Below are 21,899 nucleotides of genomic sequence, written 5' to 3' on the forward strand. Positions count from 1 at the left end.
ATTAAGAATCGCCCTAGCTTAGACACACAGTGACTGACACGTGTAGCTTCCTACTATTCAACCAATAAGAGAGAATAAAGCCATTTCAAATCAAGCACATAAGATAGTGAATGGAAACATAATAAAACCTAAAGCTTCACAAGTCCAATAATCTACGGCAATTGCCTCCACAATCCAACAGACATCCATAGTAAGTCAGTGCAACATGTAGAAAGTCACTGCAACATGTAGAAGAAGATAATCAAAGTCGAAGACACAAACACAAATGTCAAAGCCTCTCATAGTCATATAGTGCCTGCCTACAAGAACCCCACTCCACAAGTTTAGCCAAAAGAATAACCGCAAAGATAATAAAACCTAAAGTTTCAGTGGTCCGCCATTCACTGTTTCTGATACCTGCCCACATATATATTGCCTTCCAATAAAAGCTGAACAAGAATCATGGTGATTCGAGAAAACTAACCTCTTTTAAAGAGATGACATGACATAGTATCGAAAGGTTAAGGTAAATTCAAAATTTCAAAACCAAGGGAGGCCACAAATTCAAAACCAAGGGAGCCGCTCATAGGCTCGACACAGCACTGGAAGATTACAAGAAACACTTCCAAATATTACAATAGAGAAACCAATTCACAGTTCAACCCATATGGTTGGTGACAAAGTCCAAAATTACTCAAATACCTTCAAATGATTCATTGGTTGTGTTAGCTGTAAAGCCCAAGAATTAAAGAAAATCATTTACACTCTTAATAGAAGTTATAGAAACTAGACAAGATGAATTCATAAATTCAAGAAAGAAAAGCCAATAGAGAAAGTCCTACCAGGCGCTCTTAATAGAAGCTATAGAAACTAGAGAAGATGAATTCATAAATTCAAGAATGAAAAGCGAAAGAGAAAGTCATACCAGGCTCAATGCTATGCAACACCCGACAAAAAAAAATCCAATCCTTACTGTTAGGTGATTATCATGAGCAGTTGCAATTAATAAGATGAAGCTGAAGAAATAATATTATCCTGAGCAGTTGCAAATCAATAAAAGTAGCAATAAAATGGGTGATGTAACACAAGAGGAGAACAAGAAAATCGGTATCTCATTTATTCTCTATCTGAACCACGCAAATAAAATCAATTTGTTTCAATTGGTATATTATGTCGGTACACGAGGAACACTCACATCAATTGAGCCCGACGAATTCTAGATTGTTTCACGGTAATAGGAAAATATCTTTGCAAACAAAAAGAGTGTTGGATATTAATGACAATGCTGGGGTTCGTATAAATAAGACTTTTAGGTCTTTTGTGTCTGCTGCTGGTGGTTACGAGAATCTCAACTTTGTTGAACGAGATGTGCGTAATTATGTTGCCCAAAGTAGGAGAGCATTGGGGAAGGAAGGTGATGGAAAAGCTCTCTTAAATCATTTTTGTCGCATGAGGGAATTGAATCCACAATTTTATTTTGACATTCATTTGGGCGATGATAACTGCATACGACATGTATTTTGGGCTGATGCTAGAAGCATGGCAGCATGGGATAGTTTTGGAGACATTTTATGATTCGATACCACATACCTAACAAATAAGTATGATATGCCGTTTGCACCTTTTGTTGGTGTAAATCATCACGGTCAATCAATATTGTTGGGATGTGGACTCCTATCTTCTGAGGACACTGATGCTTTTGTGTGGCTTTTTCAAAGTTGGTTGCGTTGCATGTCAAACAGACCCCCCGTAAGCATTGTGACCGATCAATGCAGGGCAATGAAAATTGCAGTTGAAGTTGTGTTCCCAAATGCACGTCATAGGTGGTGTCTTTGGCACATTATGAAAAAAATACCAGAAAAACTTCAAGGATATAGTCAGTACAAGGAAATGAAACGTGGAATGAAGACAGTAGTGTATGAGTCCACAAGTGTTGATGATTTCTTGTCTTCGTGGGCAAATTTGATAAATGCATTTAACTTAAGTACAAACGATTGGCTTAGTACATTATTTGAAGAACGACATCGTTGGGTTCCTTGTTATCTAAAATCATTTTTTTGGGCCGGAATGTCAACAACGCAAAGGAGTGAAAGCATGAATGCTTTTTTTGACGGGTACATTAATTCAAGCACAAGTCTCCAACAATTTGTGCAACAGTATGAGAACGCTCTGCAACATAAGGTCGAATTAGAGTGTGAAGCGGATTTTGCTTCTCTTAACACCATAATTCCCTGCACATCTCAATCAGGCATTGAAAGACAGTTCCAATCGGAATACACACATGCAAAATTGAATGAGGTGCAAGGGGAGTTTAGAGGAAAAATGAATTGTGCTGTTACTAATGCCTATATTGAGGGTCATGCATGTCGTTTCACTGTTGTAGAGGAGTCTTTCCAAAATGGTAAACTTGAACACCGCAATGTAGTAGTTCTTTTTGACCGTGAACAACTAGATGTATGTTGCACTTGCTTGTTATTTGAATTTAGGGGAATTTTGTGTCGGCACTGCCTTGTTGTCCTTGCTCAAGAAAAAGTGACAAAAGTCCCAAAAAAGTATGTATTGGAAAGGTGGAGTAAAAATCTAAGGCGAAAGCACACGTACATAAGATCATCCTTTGCCACAAAAGACAAGGATCCACAAGTTCAAAGGTATGATGGATTGTGCAAGAAGTTTTATGACATAGCTGAACATGCCAGCGAGGAAATTAATACAACAGAAATCTTGCATAAACAACTTGACAAATTTGTGTTGGAATATGGTCAACAAAGACATGATCAACATAGGACAAAGCATAACATTTGTGGAGCTCCTGAACAACCAACACCAAGTACTCCTACCACAACAATCAACATGAACGGTGATATCCGTAGCCCTATACTTGTGAAAAGAAAGGGTCGGCCGCGATCAACACGACAAAAATCCAGGTGTGAAAAGGCTCCGAGAAGAAAAAATACATGTACTAGATGTCAACTTCCTAGTCAGTCAACTACGGTTAGTATAACAATTTCTTTTCATTTTTTTGTTTACTTTGATATGTCAAATGTAAATATTATATCTAATTCAAAACTAAATGCCTTAGGGAATTGAGGAAGGAAGTTATGTGGGAGGTGTTCAAGCAAATCTGCCTGATTAAACTGAAGGAAACATGAATACATTCAATGGGATGACTAATGCAATTGCAAGGGTACGTGTCTATTGTATTTGTTGTTGTACTTCTTCACTATTTTTCACGTTTGGAACTTCCTGTTTTGTTTAATTACTACGAAATAAAGTGTAGGTGTCAAGTACGGGGTCTGTTGGCTTTCTTTCATTGTTGAACTCAGTCCAAAGTAATTTACCAATATCTCAAGAATCAAATGCTTCAGAGTTGTTTAGGTTTGTGACCTTAAACCCAACAAATGTTCTATACATATCAATTTGTTCATGTAAGTTAAATTCATTATTTGGTTGCAGGTTGTAATGAAGGATCCACAAAACTTTTTGCACACAAGGAAGTGTTTTATATGACATAGAAGAGAACCTTTATCATTTTTGGTGCATCACAACTCCTCACTATTTGAACATCGTACATGGGATAAATTCCTATATGTATTGATAATACTTGTTGTACTGCAATGTTAAGTTACAAATCAATTTCATGTCTTCTTTGTTTCAACAGATGGTTATATAAAAATCATTCTTGCACCATTTGGTTGTACCTTGTGTATTGAACAAAATGATAACCATGATGTCTTCAAAATACAATCATTTTAAATTTGTTGCATTGAATTTCGTTGAATTGAATGACAATTAGGTTGGTCATAAAATTATTGTAATCCCCTCCTCTGCATGCATGCAGTTGCAGTGAGATAAAGCAACATGAAAACCATAACCATGCAGAAAGTAATTCATGGGTCCCCACTTATTAACACATGGGTCCCCACTTACAGTACAAGGGTTTCTATGACCACCACATCAGGGTAAAACCCACCCAATTAACATCCATACACTGGAAGTATGTCTCACTTGCACACAACATTCAATTCCATTTACAGGAATCCAAAATTTATTTTGAAATCAATGACCATGCACAAAGTTATTGTTGGGTCCCCACTTACAGTACAAGGGTTCCAATGACCACCACATCAGGGTAAAACCCACCCAATTAACATCCGTACACTGCAAGTATGTCTCACTTGCACACAACATTCAATTCCATTTACAGGAATCCAAAAAAATTTATGAAAACAATGACCATGCACAAAGTTATGCTTGGGTCCCCACTTATTAACACATGGGTCCCCACTTACAGTACAAGGGTTTCTATGACCACCACATCAGGGTAAAACCCACCCAATTAACATCCATACACTGGAAGTATGTCTCACTTGCACACAAGATTCAATTCCATTTACAGGAATCCAAAAAAATATTTCAAAATAATGACGATGCAGAAAGTAATTCATGGGTCCCCACTTATTAACACATGGGTCCCCACTTACAGTATAAGGGTTTGTATGACCACCACATCATGGTAAAACCCACCCAATTAACATCCATACACTGCAAGTATGTCTCACTTACACACAACATTCAATTCCATTTAAAGGAATCCAAAAAAATATTTGAAAACAATGACCATGCACAAAGTTTTTCTTGGGTCCCCACTTATTAACACAAGGGTCCCTCTTACACTATAAGGGTTCCAATTAATTTATTAACAAAGACCTTCACATTCATGTGCTCCAGTGACAACTTTCTGCCCAAAATATGATATAAAAAAATTCTTAAATTAAATAACTTAAATGAAATTGAGAATGCTTCCATTCATTAAATAAAAGTATCTACATTGTTCACATAAACTCATAATAAGTAACATTTTTTTTTGTTACAATTGAAAGTGTCCAATAAAAATCAAGGGCAATCTACTTCCAAATCTGTCAATATGCAGCACCCACGAAGTTAGCATCTCTTGACGAAAGCGTAGGAGCTCCTTCTAAATAATATATCATGGAATCAGTTTGCAATCACCAAACTATAAATAAATAAAATGTGTTAAGTTATCAAAATAACTCTTACCGTGGTGTAATTTGGAAAGGTATACCCTTCCAAGTGTTGTGAACCATCCCACAACAACATATATTTCACAACTAAAATACCACAGTCATAACTGCATACAACCAAAATAAATTTAACCCTAAAGAAGAATTCAAAATATTAACTCCAAACCAAATTAGAGAAAATATCAAATCAAAATAAATATGAATATTACTGTCAATACTAACCAATTCGGTTGTAGGGGAACATTTTCTTTTACCAATAAAATTTGACGACCACTCTTTCCAGAAAATTCGTCAAGAATTTCAAAAAGGTGTTGTAGACGATCAACCTACCACATGCAATTTAACAACAATGATGAAGAAATCCAAACCAAATATATTCATAAGTATTCAACAACATGCAGGTATTTACCATTGCTTTATCAATCTTGAATCGATCTTGAATTCCATGACCAATGGAGTCCAATACAAGCAATTGCCTGGTTCGACAATTGAGTGCGTACAGCCACCAGTGTTCCTGGAACACGGTTGGGACAAACACCTACAAAACGTTGCAAAGTTTAAAGTCACACTCAACATCACCATTCTAACAAACACCAACAAATTTCACAGAAAACATGAATAATATTAACTTACATAATCACAATAAGATATTCCCTAATATGGGAATAAAGCATTCTCATAAAATGACATGTAATCCAAACTGGACCATGAATTTTGTACCCTTTTGTTGATCATCTCCTCAATTACACGAGTCTGCAACAACAATTTCTATTATTAGTAATAACAAAAACTTATAAGAAATCAAAATGAATTTAAATCGACACTAACCGCAAAAAACGGATTGAATGAAAACCGATTCAACACTCCAAAATGAACAATTTGATTCATATTTAAGAAGCCGGTTACAAATAGCATAACCTACAAACACATTAAATATAACTAAGTAAATATTACAAGTAAATATTACAAGTAAATAGAACAACTAATACAATGTGTACATTTTTACCATATTGTCAACTCTTGATCGCGGCCTTAATGATTGCAAATCTAGCCTCGTCAACATGTTGTTTTGTATATCCACAATGACACTACATCAACATTTAACACCAACTCAATAATCAAGCAATAACAACAAATGAAGTAATGCCTACAATTATATGTACTTACCGTTTCATGTCAAACTTGAATGCAAAAAATGTTTTATAAATTTTGGAAATATCCAAACTGCATGAGCTTGGACCAGCACAGCTTGCTCCATGAGAGGTTGGATTGGCTCCACGCACAAATCCAACTGACCACTCCTTTTCTTTAACAAGCATTTGTCGGACCTCTTTAATTTGCTTGTCCAAATGATCAATTTTTAATTCGTTATCTGCAACTTTCTTCTCACAAAGTTTGTGCTGGTAAACTAAGTCGTCCCACTCACTTTTACCACCACTATTTTCCCCAACACCATCATCAGAATCTGCTAAGGCTTCTTTCAAAATTTGGATTCCTTCCTCTTCAGCACTTACTGGCCAATCGCATACAATCTGAAAAAATAATTACTTTTGAGTAAATTTTAATTTTCCCCAATAACATGCACAAAAAACTAAACAATTCGCAAATATACCTCAGCAGATAAAAAAACTTCATGTAACCTTCTTCCACGATTATTAACACTCGGCCAATGCAAAAATCGTGGAAAACCAATACACTAGGCACGGTCGCCAACACCCACATGGTGGACCGCCCACACCTATTTCCAAAAATATAATACGTAACTAATTAACAATTAAACAAAATCACTAATAATTTAAGACAACATAATTTTACAAATTTTAACTAACCTGCAAAACAGCGACACAACCTGCCAAATATATTTCACTAACATTCTTGTCTTCGTAGTAAACTTGGGATGCCCTCGTCAAACTTGTAACTAAGACATTATACATTGCACCCCCCCAATTATATAATTGTAATGCATCTAAATTGTCTAAACACTTAAAAGCAAAAGAAGTAAAGGTTCTAGAAGTTCTAGGAACATAAAATACATATAACCCTAGCAATATGTATAACCTAACAAAATCATCAACATTTTTGTTCAAATTTTTATCCTCCAACTTTTTCAAAATTGTTGACAAATTCATTTCCTCCCCTTCTTCAAACAATGTATTCACAACACCTCCCCCATCATTCTCCATTTTCACCTCTTCCCCCACAACCGGCAATCCTAATGCAAAACACACATCAAGAGTTGAAAATGGAACTATACTTTTTCTAATCCTAAATGCTTCCTTATCGGCTGCCCATCTACTTAATAGTTCTCTCATGAGGCTGTTAGATATATCCAACACTTTGTCCATTTCAAGCATCCACTTAAATGGAGTTTGTTTAATCCTTTCTTGTTGAAACCTACTAAGTTTACGGTTGACATCAACAATATATTGAGTCAGCACATTGTGCCTAACTCGTACCTGCAACATCAGAACATAAACCAATAACAACAACTTTATTTATTGAACCATGTCAATTCACAAAATATTCAACTATTATGAACAAAATGTAAAATTAGTACCTTCATATCAGCTTTTGCATGACGGACAAAATTCTTGGACCGTGAAGTTTCCATTCTCTAAAACTTCAAAAAACAAATGACCACCACATCAAGTTAAAACCCACTCAATTAACATTAATACAGTCCAACTATGTGTCACTTACACATGACATTCAGTTCCACTTACAAGAATGCAAAAACAAAATTTAAGACAATGCCCAAGCATAAAGTACTTCAGGGGTCCCCACTTATTAACACATGGGTCCCCACTTACACTATAACGGTTCCAATGACCACCAAATCATGCTAAAACCCACCCAATTAACATTGATACCATCCAACTATGTCTAAACTACATACAACAATCACTTCCACTTACAGGAATGCAAAAACAAAATTTAAGACAATGACCAAGCAAAATGTAATTCATGGTCCCCACTTATTAACACATGGGTCCCCACTTACAGTATAACGGTTCCAATGACCACCAAATCATGCTAAAACCCACCTAATTAACATTGATACCATCCAAATATGTCTAAACTACATACAACAATCAGTTCCACTTACAGGAATGCAAAAACAAAATTTAAGACAATGACCAAGGAGAAAGTAATTCATGGGTCCCCACTTATTAACACATGGGTCCCCACTTACACTATAACGGTACAAATGACCACCAAATCATGCTAAAACCCACCCAATTAACATTCATACCATCCAACTATGTCTAAACTACATACAACAATCACTTCCACTTACAGGAATGCAAAAACAAAATTTAAGACAATGACCAAGCAAAATGTAATTCATGGGTCCCCACTTATTAACACATGGGTCCCCACTTACAGTATAACGGTTCCAATGACCACCAAATCATGCTAAAACCCACCTAATTAACATTGATACCATCCAAATATGTCTAAACTACATACAACAATCAGTTCCACTTACAGGAATGCAAAAACAAAATTTAAGACAATGACCAAGGAGAAAGTAATTCATGGGTCCCCACTTATTAACACATGGGTCCCCACTTACAGTATAACGGTTCCAATGACCACCAAATCATGCTAAAACCCACCTAATTAACATTGATACCATCCAAATATGTCTAAACTACATACAACAATCAGTTCCACTTACAGGAATGCAAAAACAAAATTTAAGACAATGACCAAGGAGAAAGTAATTCATGGGTCCCCACTTATTAACACATGGGTCCCCACTTACACTATAACGGTTCCAATGACCACCAAATCATGCTAAAACCCACCCAATTAACATTCATACCATCCAACTATGTCTAAACTACATACAACAATCACTTCCACTTACAGGAATGCAAAAACAAAATTTAAGACAATGACCAAGCAAAATGTAATTCATGGGTCCCCACTTATTAACACATGGGTCCCCACTTACAGTATAACGGTTCCAATGACCACCAAATCATGCTAAAACCCACCTAATTAACATTGATACCATCCAAATATGTCTAAACTACATACAACAATCAGTTCCACTTACAGGAATGCAAAAACAAAATTTAAGACAATGACCAAGGAGAAAGTAATTCATGGGTCCCCACTTATTAACACATGGGTCCCCACTTACACTATAACGGTACAAATGACCACCAAATCATGCTAAAACCCACCCAATTAACATTCATACCATCCAACTATGTCTAAACTACATACAACAATCACTTCCACTTACAGGAATGCAAAAACAAAATTTAAGACAATGACCAAGCAAAATGTAATTCATGGGTCCCCACTTATTAACACATGGGTCCCCACTTACAGTATAACGGTTCCAATGACCACCAAATCATGCTAAAACCCACCTAATTAACATTGATACCATCCAAATATGTCTAAACTACATACAACAATCAGTTCCACTTACAGGAATGCAAAAACAAAATTTAAGACAATGACCAAGGAGAAAGTAATTCATGGGTCCCCACTTATTAACACATGGGTCCCCACTTACAGTATAACGGTTCCAATGACCATCAAATCATGCTAAAACCCACCTAATTAACATTGATACCATCCAAATATGTCTAAACTACATACAACAATCAGTTCCACTTACAGGAATGCAAAAACAAAATTTAAGACAATGACCAAGGAGAAAGTAATTCATGGGTCCCCACTTATTAACACATGGGTCCCCACTTACACTATAACGGTTCCAATGACCACCAAATCATGCTAAAACCCACCCAATTAACATTCATACCATCCAACTATGTCTAAACTACATACAACAATCACTTCCACTTACAGGAATGCAAAAACAAAATTTAAGACAATGACCAAGCAAAATGTAATTCATGGGTCCCCACTTATTAACACATGGGTCCCCACTTACAGTATAACGGTTCCAATGACCACCAAATCATGCTAAAACCCACCTAATTAACATTGATACCATCCAAATATGTCTAAACTACATACAACAATCAGTTCCACTGACAGGAATGCAAAAACAAAATTTAAGACAATGACCAAGGAGAAAGTAATTCATGGGTCCCCACTTATTAACACATGGGTCCCCACTTACACTATAACGGTACAAATGAGATACAAATTTAATATACTGACTTCGTTTCTAGGTGTGTGCGACAATTCCTCTTGTCGACTGAAACATAAAATATTTGCAGTATTCTAGACAACAAATACATAGTCAAGGGTAAAAAACTAAATATAATATGTACACCAAATGATGGTACCTATTTGCTGTTAACAAAATGTCCAAAAAAGAATAACCTTAGAGGAGGCTTTTGGAATTACAAGTACTTTTATGAACACATGATTTTTCAACTTACCAAATGTGTTATACTGACTTCGTTTCTAGGTGTGTGCGACAATTCCTCTTGTCGGCGGAAACATAAAATATTTGCAGTATTCTAGACAACAAATACATACTCAAGGGTAAAAAACTAAATATAATATGTACACCAAATGATGGTACCTATTTGCTGTTAACAAAATGTCTAAAAAAGAATAACCTTAGAGGAGGCTTTTGGAATTACAAGTATTTTTATGAACACATGATTTTTCAACTTACCAAATGTGTTATACTGACTTCGTTTCTAGGTGTGTGCGACAATTCCTCTTGTCGGCTGAAACAAAATATTTGCAGTATTCTAGACAACAAATACATACTCAAGGGTAAAAAACTAAATATAATATGTACACCAAATGATGGTACCTATTTGTTGTTAACAAAATGTCCAAAAAAGAATAACCTTAGAGGAGGCTTTTGGAATTACAAGTACTTTTATGAACACATGATTTTCCAACTTACCAAATGTGTTATACTGACTTCGTTTATTTTCATGAAATTTCATATGAAGGATTAGGAGACCAAAAACCTATAACTGCCCTTTAGGACTTAGGCAATGAACCCACGTTAATTTCTAAGATACATTTGTTGCTTCTCAGAAAATCAATTTCGAACGTCAGCCAACGAAATAGAACATCAATCCAAAATCCTTCACAGTCACACACCCCATACAGATTCAGTTCCCAGGATTACCTATGCATGCACAATCTCAAATACATCCACTATAGCAGTCAAATTTGGTCAATCACTACACCAAAATAAACAAACTTACATTCTCCTCCTTCCTCGTACCGTTTCGCAAACCACCTTCTCCTCCTTCCTCGCAGCGTTTCGCACACCACCGTCACTTCGCACTACTCCTTCGTCACTTCGCAATAAACCACCCTAAGTTAGCACTACTCCGCCGTAACCGTTAGTTAGCACCTTTGCCCTCTCCGCCGTCACCGTACACAACTTCTTCTCCGCAGTCACCGAAGTCACCGTTCGTCTATCTCTACACGTTCCTATGCTTGCTGGAAATTTGAATTTCAAACCCTAATACACTCTTCCCCCTTTTCAGATCACATGCCACGTTGCTTTTAACAAAAATACCAAAACTGCCCATGCCACATCATCCATTTCTCCACGTCACACAGGTGTAAATTGGAGCAAACGGTTTGGAGGTGTCAAATAATCATTTTCCCTATATATAAGAGAGGATTTTGGGCGCCAACTCACTTAGCGGGAAAATATATAATATAATAAATAGTTTATTACATTTTGGGTGACTTGTTAATTCAAACCCGTTTTATAAAATTTGTTTCGAATTAATTTATGTTAATTGGTTTATTCATGAGATATAATATGTGACTCGCATATTTCTTCAACTTTACCTAATTTAATGTGAACTTTTATATTATTAGTATATTATGTATGAAAATTTAAATGTAATTACATTTTTTCTTAACTTTTATTATTATTTAGCTTATGTGAATCAATTATAATAAAATAAATTGTTCACATATTTTAATATGAGAATATATGTAAATTTTAAATAAATAATTTATAATTTTTCTATATAGAATTTTATTAGTTTAATAAGAGACTTAATTAGTACGACAGAATGAATTTATTCGATTGACATGGTAAAAGAAAATTGAAAATGTAGTTTTCTTTAGACCGTATTCTCTAAACATTATTTTAGATACTATAACTTTAATATTATTTTTTTTCATGAATGAGGATTTTTATTTAAATTAAGTCATAAATAAATAGTTTGATTAATAAAACTAAAGTTAAATGCGATGGGTAATAATCAAATTGTCAAGGAAAGCTATTAATATTATATAATGTAGCTGGACAAAAGTTATTGTCATCCACTTAATGTTTTATTCTAATTTTTTTTAAGGGAAAGAGTCTATAATCTCACCAATAATTAATAGCATAAATTCTAAAAATAATTTACAGAAAAAATAACTTTTAATATAAATAGTTATATATTATAAGTTCAATAGAGTTTTTTATATTTCAAAACAAATAATTTTTATTATTGAATAATGGTAATCTTTTAATAAATATACTATATATAAATTTAAGGTATTTTTCATCTGTTATTATCAATTATAAATCCAATTTTCAAAATTGTACTGAAAGTTCAAAACAGTTTTAAATTCATACTTTAGTAAGTATGTTTTTCTTAGAGTGTAGAAAAGACAGTTTAATATAAAAATTTGACTCATAAATTATATAGGTCGTTAACATATTTTAAGAGAATAGTTTCTATTACATAAAAATTAATAAGAATTTGTTTGATCTCTTCTATTAGTGAACATTCATAATATTTTTTATTTATTACAACTTCAAAAATATATACACAATTCAATTAAATATATTTTTTATGAAAACTCTGTTAAAATTTTAGATTATCAGATAAAACAATTTATGATCGAAATATAAATATAGTCAATTCTTTTAAGATTTCATATACGATAATTCCACTTCAGGGAAGAGAAGATAAGAAAATTATATATATTTTTTTAAATAATATAATTTCTGAATGATACAATTTTGTTGTTGTTAATAATTGTAAGTCTGAAATTCCTTTCCTGCCTTCACTTTCTTTCTTTTTTTCCTTTTTTTTTCACACTTCATTTATTCTAAGTTTTGATCACACCCTATAATAGTTAAAGAGTTAGAAATTATTTTTATCCAATTAAATTTTCAAAACAGGATAAGTTCTTATTTATCCTAAATATTCTCTATTTATTAATTTTCTTATGATTTTGTCATCCATCTTGGTAAAATTAGTCAAGATCTTCAATTTGATTAACCTTATATTAAAATTTAATTAAGTTTAGATATTTTGTTTTAGATCTTTAAATTTTGAGTGGTTCTTTTCCTTGAGTTAGATTTTTTCTTGAAATAAGAAATTCAACACAAGAAAAATTAATTATATTTTTGGTAGAACCTTAGCACAATAATCTAAATTAAAGAGTGATGTGATCACTTGATGTTCTCTTTGATGTTGTGTGTTGTTGAACATATTTTTCATGTTTGAGTTTGAATTGGTTTTAAGGTACAACTTTAAAAATGACTTTGTATTATTGTAATAATTGATTTTTTTGATATTTTTCTCAAGCAAGTCAATTCTTGTTAAAGCGAAAATAACCATACATTCAAACTTGTTTTTAGCACTATTTTTGCTAAAGAAACCAATTCATTGATGAGACAAGAAAAATAAAAGAAAAGAAATAAGTTTTTTTCAACTTGAGCGGGAATATTTTAGCTTGAGCATGAATGGATTAAATATCCTTGATGTATAAATTCATGTATGATTTATATAATTTTTTAATACGTTTAGTATGAAATGAAATTACATTACAATAAACTTTGTGATAAGTGTATAGTAAATTTTGTGGTGTTACAATTATGGTATTAGAGTTGTTCGTCCTTAAGATAACTTGAGGATAGTGGGTATGGATGAAAATGCATGTCTGTCCTCCTCGCATTTGACCCACAAAATGCAGGCCAGGTTGGTCTGCCCCGCGTAAGATACGTGGGTTGCTTTTATTTACCCGCCTCACATGCTAGTTATCCCACAAGCTGATTTTTTTTTAATTAATGAAAAAATTTAAATATAAATTTTGAATAATTTTTTGTTTTATTTATTAAGTTAATTTTTGTTTTATTTAGATGAATTAGGTAAATAGTTTCATATTATTACGACACATGTAATAAAATATGAATAAAAAATTATAATAATATTTTAATTTTTAACGAAGTTTGAATTTTAATCATACTAATAAATTGAATAATAAATATTTCTTTAAATATATACTTTTTACAGATAATACATGCAGTGATTACTATTCTAACTTAAAAAATAATGTGTATATATATATAATAATAATATTATTATTATATATTTAAATTTTATTATAAAAAGGTTAAGACCTGACTAATGCATTTAACATTTAATGAATATTGAAACCTAGACAATTTATGCATTTTAAAAAGAAAAAAAGTTATTAAATTTCATGAAAGTGTTATGAACTAGAGATTGAGGGTAGTTTCTTCCTGCCTGACAATGCAGGGCGCACAATGCACCTCCATGCCTGACAATGCAGGGCGCAAGGTGGGCCATACGGGCTAGCCTGCAGCCTGCTACCAAAAGACGCAGGACGAGCTCACTAATTTAGCCCGCTGACTTACTTAGACCTGCCTCGCATAACCTGCGGTCTGCGAGGGCCAACAACGAGACATGACAGGTTGACCCACGTAAATAAAAATTATTACTTTATTTTTTGTGAAAAAAAAATCATACCCCATTCACCCTACTTTATTCAATGTTTTATTTATTTTATTTTAAAAAATTAAATTTAATAAAAAATTAATGTTTTATTTTAATCATTTAAAGAAGTTAATTTTTTTATCAACAATAAATATTAAATAAATAATAACCACTTTAGGGGTGAAATCCATGTAAAAAACAATTTTCATACTTGAATTTATAACTTTATCTTAGTTGAATATGAATAAAATTGTAATTTTTCAATAAAGAATAAATTTGATTATAATTAATGAAATTTTAATTTTTGAAAAAATATATTTTTCTTATGCGAGTGGGGAACCTCAAGCCCGTCGGTTACCTCTTATGCAGGATTGATAAGTGAAATGAACCTACACTCCTTGGAATCAAATGTGAAGCGGAACAACCCGCATTGCCACCCCTACTTCTTGCACTCCATACTTCAAAAAATATTCTATTATCCTTTGACATTTTTTGTTGAATGTTTTATCTTTAATTTTGGAATGTGAAATTTAGAGATTTCCAGAGTATAATATAAGAGTTGAAATTTGTGTTTCAAATTGTACAATATTTGTACAGTTATAATACAAATTTGTAAGTTTATAATACAAATTTGTACGATTTATAAAATTTAGAATTAATAGTTTTAGATTTTTTGAGATTATGAGACTCCAAGAAAAAATTATGGAATGCAAAAAAATGTAAATTTGTAATATGTGGGTTATACATGTGCGAACGACAGATTATGCGAGGTGAGCTTAAACAAGTCACCAAGTTAAAATAGAAGCCCACATTGCATTCTTTCTTAACCGGTTGACCCGCCTTGATTTGTCATCCTAGTAGTGGGGTTATTTTTGTGTGCATATATTTGTTTCTGTTTACTTTAAAGATAACTAAGAGTTTTTAGTTGAAAGTTGAAATATAACTTTTGAGATTGTGTTTATATTATAATGAATGAAGATAAAAGTATTAAAAAAGAAAAATCTTAAGAAAGTGGTCGAGGTGCCTAAATCAAGATTTTATCTTAATTCTAAAAGTTAGTTACATTTAAATAATAAAAAGTTAGTTACATTTAAATATATACATGATTATTTTTATATAGTGTGTAATTTAATATTGAACATATCTTAGTGTAATATGTTTTAATGTATTATATATTGTAGATTTTGAAGTTATTTTTTTAATTAATACTCTTACAATAACATTTGTTTTGGTGTAACATTTTTAAGTGAATTTGAGATATCTACCTTAAAGGATCCAAGTATAATCTATTGGATCAATTGAGTTTGTCAATTACCGTGCTTTTAAATTTGTGATGAATAAAACGTGATATTATCAAATTAGAAAATATGAATAAATAGTTGCTTAACAAGTATGGAGTGAATTACATGATGTTATATAGTTGTTCTAATTAATTGTGAAAGTAGATATAACATATTATATATATGCTTTGAGAATAAATGTTAGAGTCACCTTTCCCTATAGAAGTTGAAATTTGACTTGGTCCTTAAATGAGACTAATGTCAGTAAAATGACTCATGTTAAGTCATAAAACTAAAATGTAAATTAAAAACTTAGATAGAGAGGAGCATAAATGTTGTTAGCAAAGAAGAAAGTTGAGGAATCTATATTCTAAAAAGTTAAACAATGTTGTTGAGAAAAGATAGTTTTATACTTAAAGTTACATGAACCGTAACCACTAAATCTTATACCCTAAATCCTAAGAATTCCAGATTATGTAATCCGGAGAATAATCATGCATCTGAAAAATGGCTTCCGAATTATGTAATTCGGTAACTAATTACAAATTTTAAAAATGACTTCCGGATTACGTAATCCGAAATATTATAAAAGGGCATTTTTGGAAATTTGAAAACTTATGGAGGTGAGAGAAGAAGGTATGGAGGTGCAGGAAGAAACAGTCTATTTTATGATATCGTTGAGACAAAGCTGTTGGGTCCCTTTAAAAAACCTGCCTCCAACAGGAGTCATCTTATGCGTTTCATGTTTCAATTCAACAGCTCTACATCATGCATGACTTCGCCAAAAGACATTTGCAACTCATTCTTAATTTCTTCATCCATTTTAAAAGAAATAATATAAAGAATCGCTATCAAGATATCTTCTAGTGTTTTCTGAAGTGTTGAGGCAACCTAAATGACTTTCCTTTCCTTAAAATCTTTTGTCGTGCACAGTCAAAGAATCATGGTTAATATATTTTTAGCGGTTGAAAGTTATTTAGCACTTTGCCTGGATGATATGATATAAAAGTTGTGGAATGAAAAAGGAAAAAAAGTAATGAATGAATGGAAAATGATTTTGTGTAGATTAAATGAATTATAGAAATTGAAAGAGACAAAAGAAATGAATACGGGTTGAAAGTTGAGAAGTGAGTTATCCAATGACAGTCAGTAATAAAAAAAATTGATATTTAGGGACACAAAACTTCTTAATTGCTGTCACATGTAGTATTTCGAGTACAAATAAAGTGGACTTTTGTTTAGAGTCATATTTTCTCGCAATTTTCAAGGTTCTTCTGTTACCTTCTTCCTCCACTTCCATAAGTTCTTCTGTCACCCCAACATAAAAATATCTTTTTAACCTTTTTATATCACCCTCATAGAGCAGCTTTTGAATTATGTAATCCGGACACACATTTGAAAAAAGACTTCTGGATTATGTAATCCAGAAACTAAAAAAGACTTTCGGATTACATAATCCGGAATCTAATCATGCATCTGAAAAAAGACTTCCGGATTATATAATCCAGAAGCTAATTACGAACTTGAAAAAAACTTCTGGATTAAGTAATCCGGAATATTACAGAGAGGTATTTTTGGAAATTTGAAAATTTATGGAGGTGGGAGAAGAATATATGGAGGTGCAGGAAGAAGCAACCAATTTTCATAAGAGAAGTCACCTAGCAGACTGTTTCTTCCTGCCACCTCCATACCTTCTTCTCTTACCTCCATAAGTTTTCAAATTTCCCAAAATGCCCCTTTATAATATTTTGGATTACGTAATCCGAAAGTCATTTTTAAAATTTGTAATTAGCTACTGGATTATCTAATCCGGAAGTCATTTTTCAGATGCATGATTATTCTCTGGATTACATAATCTGAAAGTCTTATTTAACTTTCAGATTATGTAATCCGAAAGTCTTTTTTCAAAGAGTTTCCGAATTACATAATCTAGAAACTACTTTATGGAGGTGACACAAGAAGGAAAAAAATGTATTTTCATGTTGTGTATGAAGGTGGCAGAAGAAGATATGGAGGTGCAGGAAGAAACAGTCCACCTAGCATTCCATCACTCCAAAGGCTTTTACTTCTTGCACTCCTATTTTGAACATGTAACCCCGCAATTTTAGAAAACGACCATTTTACTCTTCTTTAAAGTGACTTATGAATTACCTTTTCTAAATTTTTTCCAAAACACTCTAAAATTCATAAAATACATTATATAACATTTTTTTTTAAATAGGATAAGATTTTAGAAATAAAATTTCTAGAAATTTTATTTTGAAACTTATAAGATACATTTTAGAACAAGGTTTTTGGAACAAGATTTCCAAAACAAACTTTCTGGAACATATAAAATACCTTCCATAATGCATTTTCTAAAACGAGTTTTTCAGAACAAGCTCTCTAGAACGAGAATTTTTTACTCTTCTCCTAATTATAACATTCTCCTTATTTTCTTTTTCTTTTGCATATTACATTTTGCAAAACATTTAGAATCTCATTTTTTAGCCTTAGTTTAAATGGGGTGATGTAACGTGGAAGAGAGTAAAAAGAAAGAAAAGAAAATGATTAGTGATTGTTTGTTTAAAAAGAAAGAGTGAAAAAAAAAGTAGTAAAGTTTATAATATATATATAATTGAATTAAAAAAAAAAGAAATGGTGGTTAATTTTTTTAATTGCTCTTACATCTAAATTAAATAGAAATACGTAAATTATTTCCAGTTAACTAATTTTTGATTGAATTTATAAAATCGATTATAATTAGTCATTATATCTTATTTAATAGGATTGCACATAGCGTAATTAAGTAAATGAGATAATCAATTATATCTTTAATATAATGAATTTAAGTATAATTAATTAAATAAATTTAATGCACGAAATAATAAGGTATTTTGGTATTGACTCGTTGACATAAAAAGAAAATAAGAAAGCACTCAAGTTATTATTTGGCTGAAAAGGGTAATTTGGAGAAATAATAAATAACAAAATCTAATAGAAATTTGGGGCCTTCACCTTTACTTCCTTCTAAATTCCACTTCCTTTTAAGGTTGTTTCTTTTTTAACCTCCATATATTCTCTCTCACCTCCATCAACTTTTATATTTTTAAAAATATTTTTCTGCAATATTCTGGATTAGTAATTCAAAAGTTTTTATTTTTTAAATTCATAATTAATTTTTGGATTACATAATTCAAAAACTTTTTTCATATGTATGATTAATTTTCAAATTACATAATTTGGAAGTTTTTTAAACTTTTGGATTATTGAAATTTTTTTTTTAAATGGGTGTTCAAATTTCATAATCTAAAAACTAATAGAGATGGTAAAAAAGAATAAAAAAAAATATTTTCTGTGTATGAAAGTGACAGAGAAGAAGAACCTATATAGGAAGAGTCCCTTTTAATCAAAGTGGATCACCTCCCCTAAATCCAAAATTTTCATTCCTTTTTCATATTAAATTCTGTGATACAAATACACTCTGAAATTTTTTTTAGTAATAAAATAGATTCTTTTCATTTATTTCATGCACCTCACTTCAAATTTCAAACCTCCTCACCACTTCCCGTACTTATCAGTGAAAGTAGATTCTTACCTTTTATAAAAAATAGAAATTTAAAACGTTTCATAAGAGTAATCTTTTAAAATTATTTCATAATTTATCTCCTTTTTAATTTTCAAAATTACAAAAAAGACAGAACTTCTCCATTTTTTTTATTGATTTGCAAATCCTATTTTTCATCTTCTTTTCTTACTCTTAATTTCTAAAATTTAATTTTGAAAAACTGAAACCAAGAAACAAACGCACCCATATATGTACTTCCTCCAACTACATTTACAAGTTAATTAGTTTTCAACAGTAATGTCCTGACTGAAGAGTCAAAATTGAAGTTTGAAGTTGGTTTAATTTTATTAAATATATAAAGACATTTATTGATGTAACTGATTATACATTTATTGATGTAACTGATTATACATTTATTGATATTAAGTGATTTCATAAGCTAAATAAATTCTTACCATGTTAAGTAAAAAGTAAATTTTAAATTTATTTTAATTTTATAAAATTAATTTATAAAATAAAATTTACTTGCATTTATATATTATAAAATATTTATTTCTATAAAATATGTATATCACTGGTTTAAATGAAATATTCATTAACTTCTTTTTACTTTTACTTTGGTAAAAAAACAAATAAACATAGTTTGGCCGCTATTAAATAGAAATTCAAAGCTGAACTCATAGAAACTGTTGAATACCATGCCTGTTCAAATTTGGACCCCAAGAGGGCTCCAGTTCATCACTCTGCTCTAGAATCACCATGTCTTTTGCCGACAACATAACACGATAAAGGGTCCCCAAAATGTTCATACTTTATTCTTCATTTAACCATTACATTATCACCAGAGTAACTTGCGCTAAATTAAAATATTCAGCATGGAAAAACTGAAAAATGGTACTTGTTAGGTCTATGCCTCCTTCATCATAAAGTCATTTTGCAAAGAAACCTTATCACAACCATAAGTCAAAAGTAACACATTCAGAAAGTTTCATCTTCATTTGTAATTATTAGTTTAGATAGATACACACAGAAGGGAGTATGATCACATTTTTATCATAGGACTGGTGCAGGCGATGATCACCCTTATCTAGGGGCAGCAGCAACATAACACATCCAAACAGCACTCACAGGTCTCGTAGCAGCAGAAGCAGCAGCACAAGGCAAATAAACTGCAATTGCAAATCCCAATGAAAATCCCCACCAGTCAACAAATGACAGCAAAAACAAAATAAAATTGATGCTTCATTCATTCTAATAGTACACACTGTGAAAGGAAAAGGAAATTATGAAGTGTCCAGAACAAAGAGTGCAACATCATGAAAATTGAATCATCTGTGTGCTAGAGTGACAACACTAATAATAACAAAAAATTTAACAACAAAAGCAACAATGATAACTATACAAACCAAGCGTAAAGGCATCCCTTTTCTTCGTGGCGTCTGCGAACATGTTCCACATAACTTATGTCTTGGTACTGTGGAGGTGCATACATTTTTTCCCCTTATTGTGTTGTTGAAGAAATTCAACCTTGAAGGTGAAATCATGCACCATTGAAAGCATACACTATATAGAATATTAAACCCTGAAGCAATTTATCTGGTATAGCATCAGGGGCTTGGACAGTTGGTTAGGGCAGTAACCAACCAAGTCATATGTTTTTTTCATTTTGTTTTTACTTATCAACTAAGTTTCCTCTCTTCCAACTGCCATTCAATTAATATCTCTGTTCAGTTTCTCTTCCTTTTTTGAATGTAGGATGCTCTTTGACTTTGAAGTGCTCATGGAAATATTATGAACATAATTAATTACACTATTCAAAGAAACTTGTATATACCAAATCCCAAATGTGAAGAACTTATGTATGGCAGAAAAAGTGATCTTAAATTGTGAATCCTTGAAGTCTTAAACTTTGATATATGTGATGCAAAAGTGATGACATTAATTATTGAAAAAGAGAGTTGAATATTGATTAGTCCAAACCAAAGAAGAGACTGATAACAGTGGTGTGTAAAGGGTGAACGCATTAAATCTAAAGTAAACTACTTTTTGAGGTTGGTTGCTTGCAGTAGGTAAGTAAGATATGCACATATCCCATTAATTACTTGCTTACCATCACAATGAAATACCTGGACTAGTTTTGTTCCATTTTTTTTTATGCAGATAGCTATGAAACGTGTTATTTTATTGCACTAAAATACACACAAAACACTAATAATTTTGGTATAAATATTTCAGGAAGAGATTAACATAAGGTTGAAATTTTAGAATGATGCATAAAAAATAAAGTACTTTAACTAAGCACGTCTTAAAGAATTTGAATCTTACAATTCGTGTTTAGACTTTGTATGTGTTAAAGTAGAGGTTTACATCATTCCCCACCAAA

The 21,899-nt window shown here is 31.9% G+C and overlaps 3 protein-coding genes across 3 annotated transcripts; 2 read left to right on the top strand and 1 right to left on the bottom strand.

The window, feature by feature from the left end:
• The first annotated feature begins 1,149 nt into the window (after positions 1-1,149).
• Positions 1,150-1,554, top strand: LOC137805625 (protein FAR-RED IMPAIRED RESPONSE 1-like). The gene has a single exon (XM_068605566.1). It carries the CDS (start codon positions 1,150-1,152, stop codon positions 1,552-1,554), a length of 405 nt encoding a protein of 134 aa, XP_068461667.1.
• Positions 1,555-1,587: 33 nt separating this feature from the next.
• Positions 1,588-3,112, top strand: LOC137805627 (protein FAR1-RELATED SEQUENCE 5-like). The gene is made up of 2 exons (XM_068605567.1): positions 1,588-2,970; positions 3,059-3,112. Exons 1-2 carry the CDS (start codon positions 1,588-1,590, stop codon positions 3,110-3,112), a joined length of 1,437 nt encoding a protein of 478 aa, XP_068461668.1.
• A 1,771-nt stretch (positions 3,113-4,883) lies between these two features.
• LOC137805628 (uncharacterized) lies at positions 4,884-6,955 on the bottom strand. Its single transcript, XM_068605568.1, has 10 exons — positions 6,851-6,955; positions 6,189-6,553; positions 6,028-6,109; positions 5,850-5,939; positions 5,742-5,774; positions 5,655-5,675; positions 5,431-5,559; positions 5,244-5,347; positions 5,038-5,128; positions 4,884-4,895 (listed from the first exon to the last, which is right to left on the bottom strand). The coding sequence occupies exons 1-10, from the start codon at positions 6,953-6,955 to the stop codon at positions 4,884-4,886; spliced, it is 1,032 nt and encodes a 343-aa protein (XP_068461669.1).
• Between the last annotated feature and the right edge of the window lie 14,944 nt (positions 6,956-21,899).

This window comes from Phaseolus vulgaris, chromosome 3 (genome assembly GCF_000499845.2).
Source record: "Phaseolus vulgaris cultivar G19833 chromosome 3, P. vulgaris v2.0, whole genome shotgun sequence".
NCBI lineage: Eukaryota > Viridiplantae > Streptophyta > Magnoliopsida > Fabales > Fabaceae > Phaseolus > Phaseolus vulgaris.

Coding starts and splice junctions, on each gene's coding strand:
- LOC137805625 (XM_068605566.1), top strand. CDS start 1,150: ATGTCGGTACACGAGGAACACTCACATCAATTGAGCCCGACGAATTCT.
- LOC137805627 (XM_068605567.1), top strand. CDS start 1,588: ATGCCGTTTGCACCTTTTGTTGGTGTAAATCATCACGGTCAATCAATA. Junction 2,971..3,058: donor TTCCTAGTCAGTCAACTACG/GTTAGTATAACA, acceptor TAAATGCCTTAG/GGAATTGAGGAAGGAAGTTA.
- LOC137805628 (XM_068605568.1), bottom strand. CDS start 6,955: ATGTATAATGTCTTAGTTACAAGTTTGACGAGGGCATCCCAAGTTTAC. Junction 5,940..6,027: donor GATCAAGAGTTGACAATATG/GTAAAAATGTAC, acceptor ATGTGTTTGTAG/GTTATGCTATTTGTAACCGG. Junction 5,676..5,741: donor AGGAGATGATCAACAAAAGG/GTACAAAATTCA, acceptor TTCCCATATTAG/GGAATATCTTATTGTGATTA.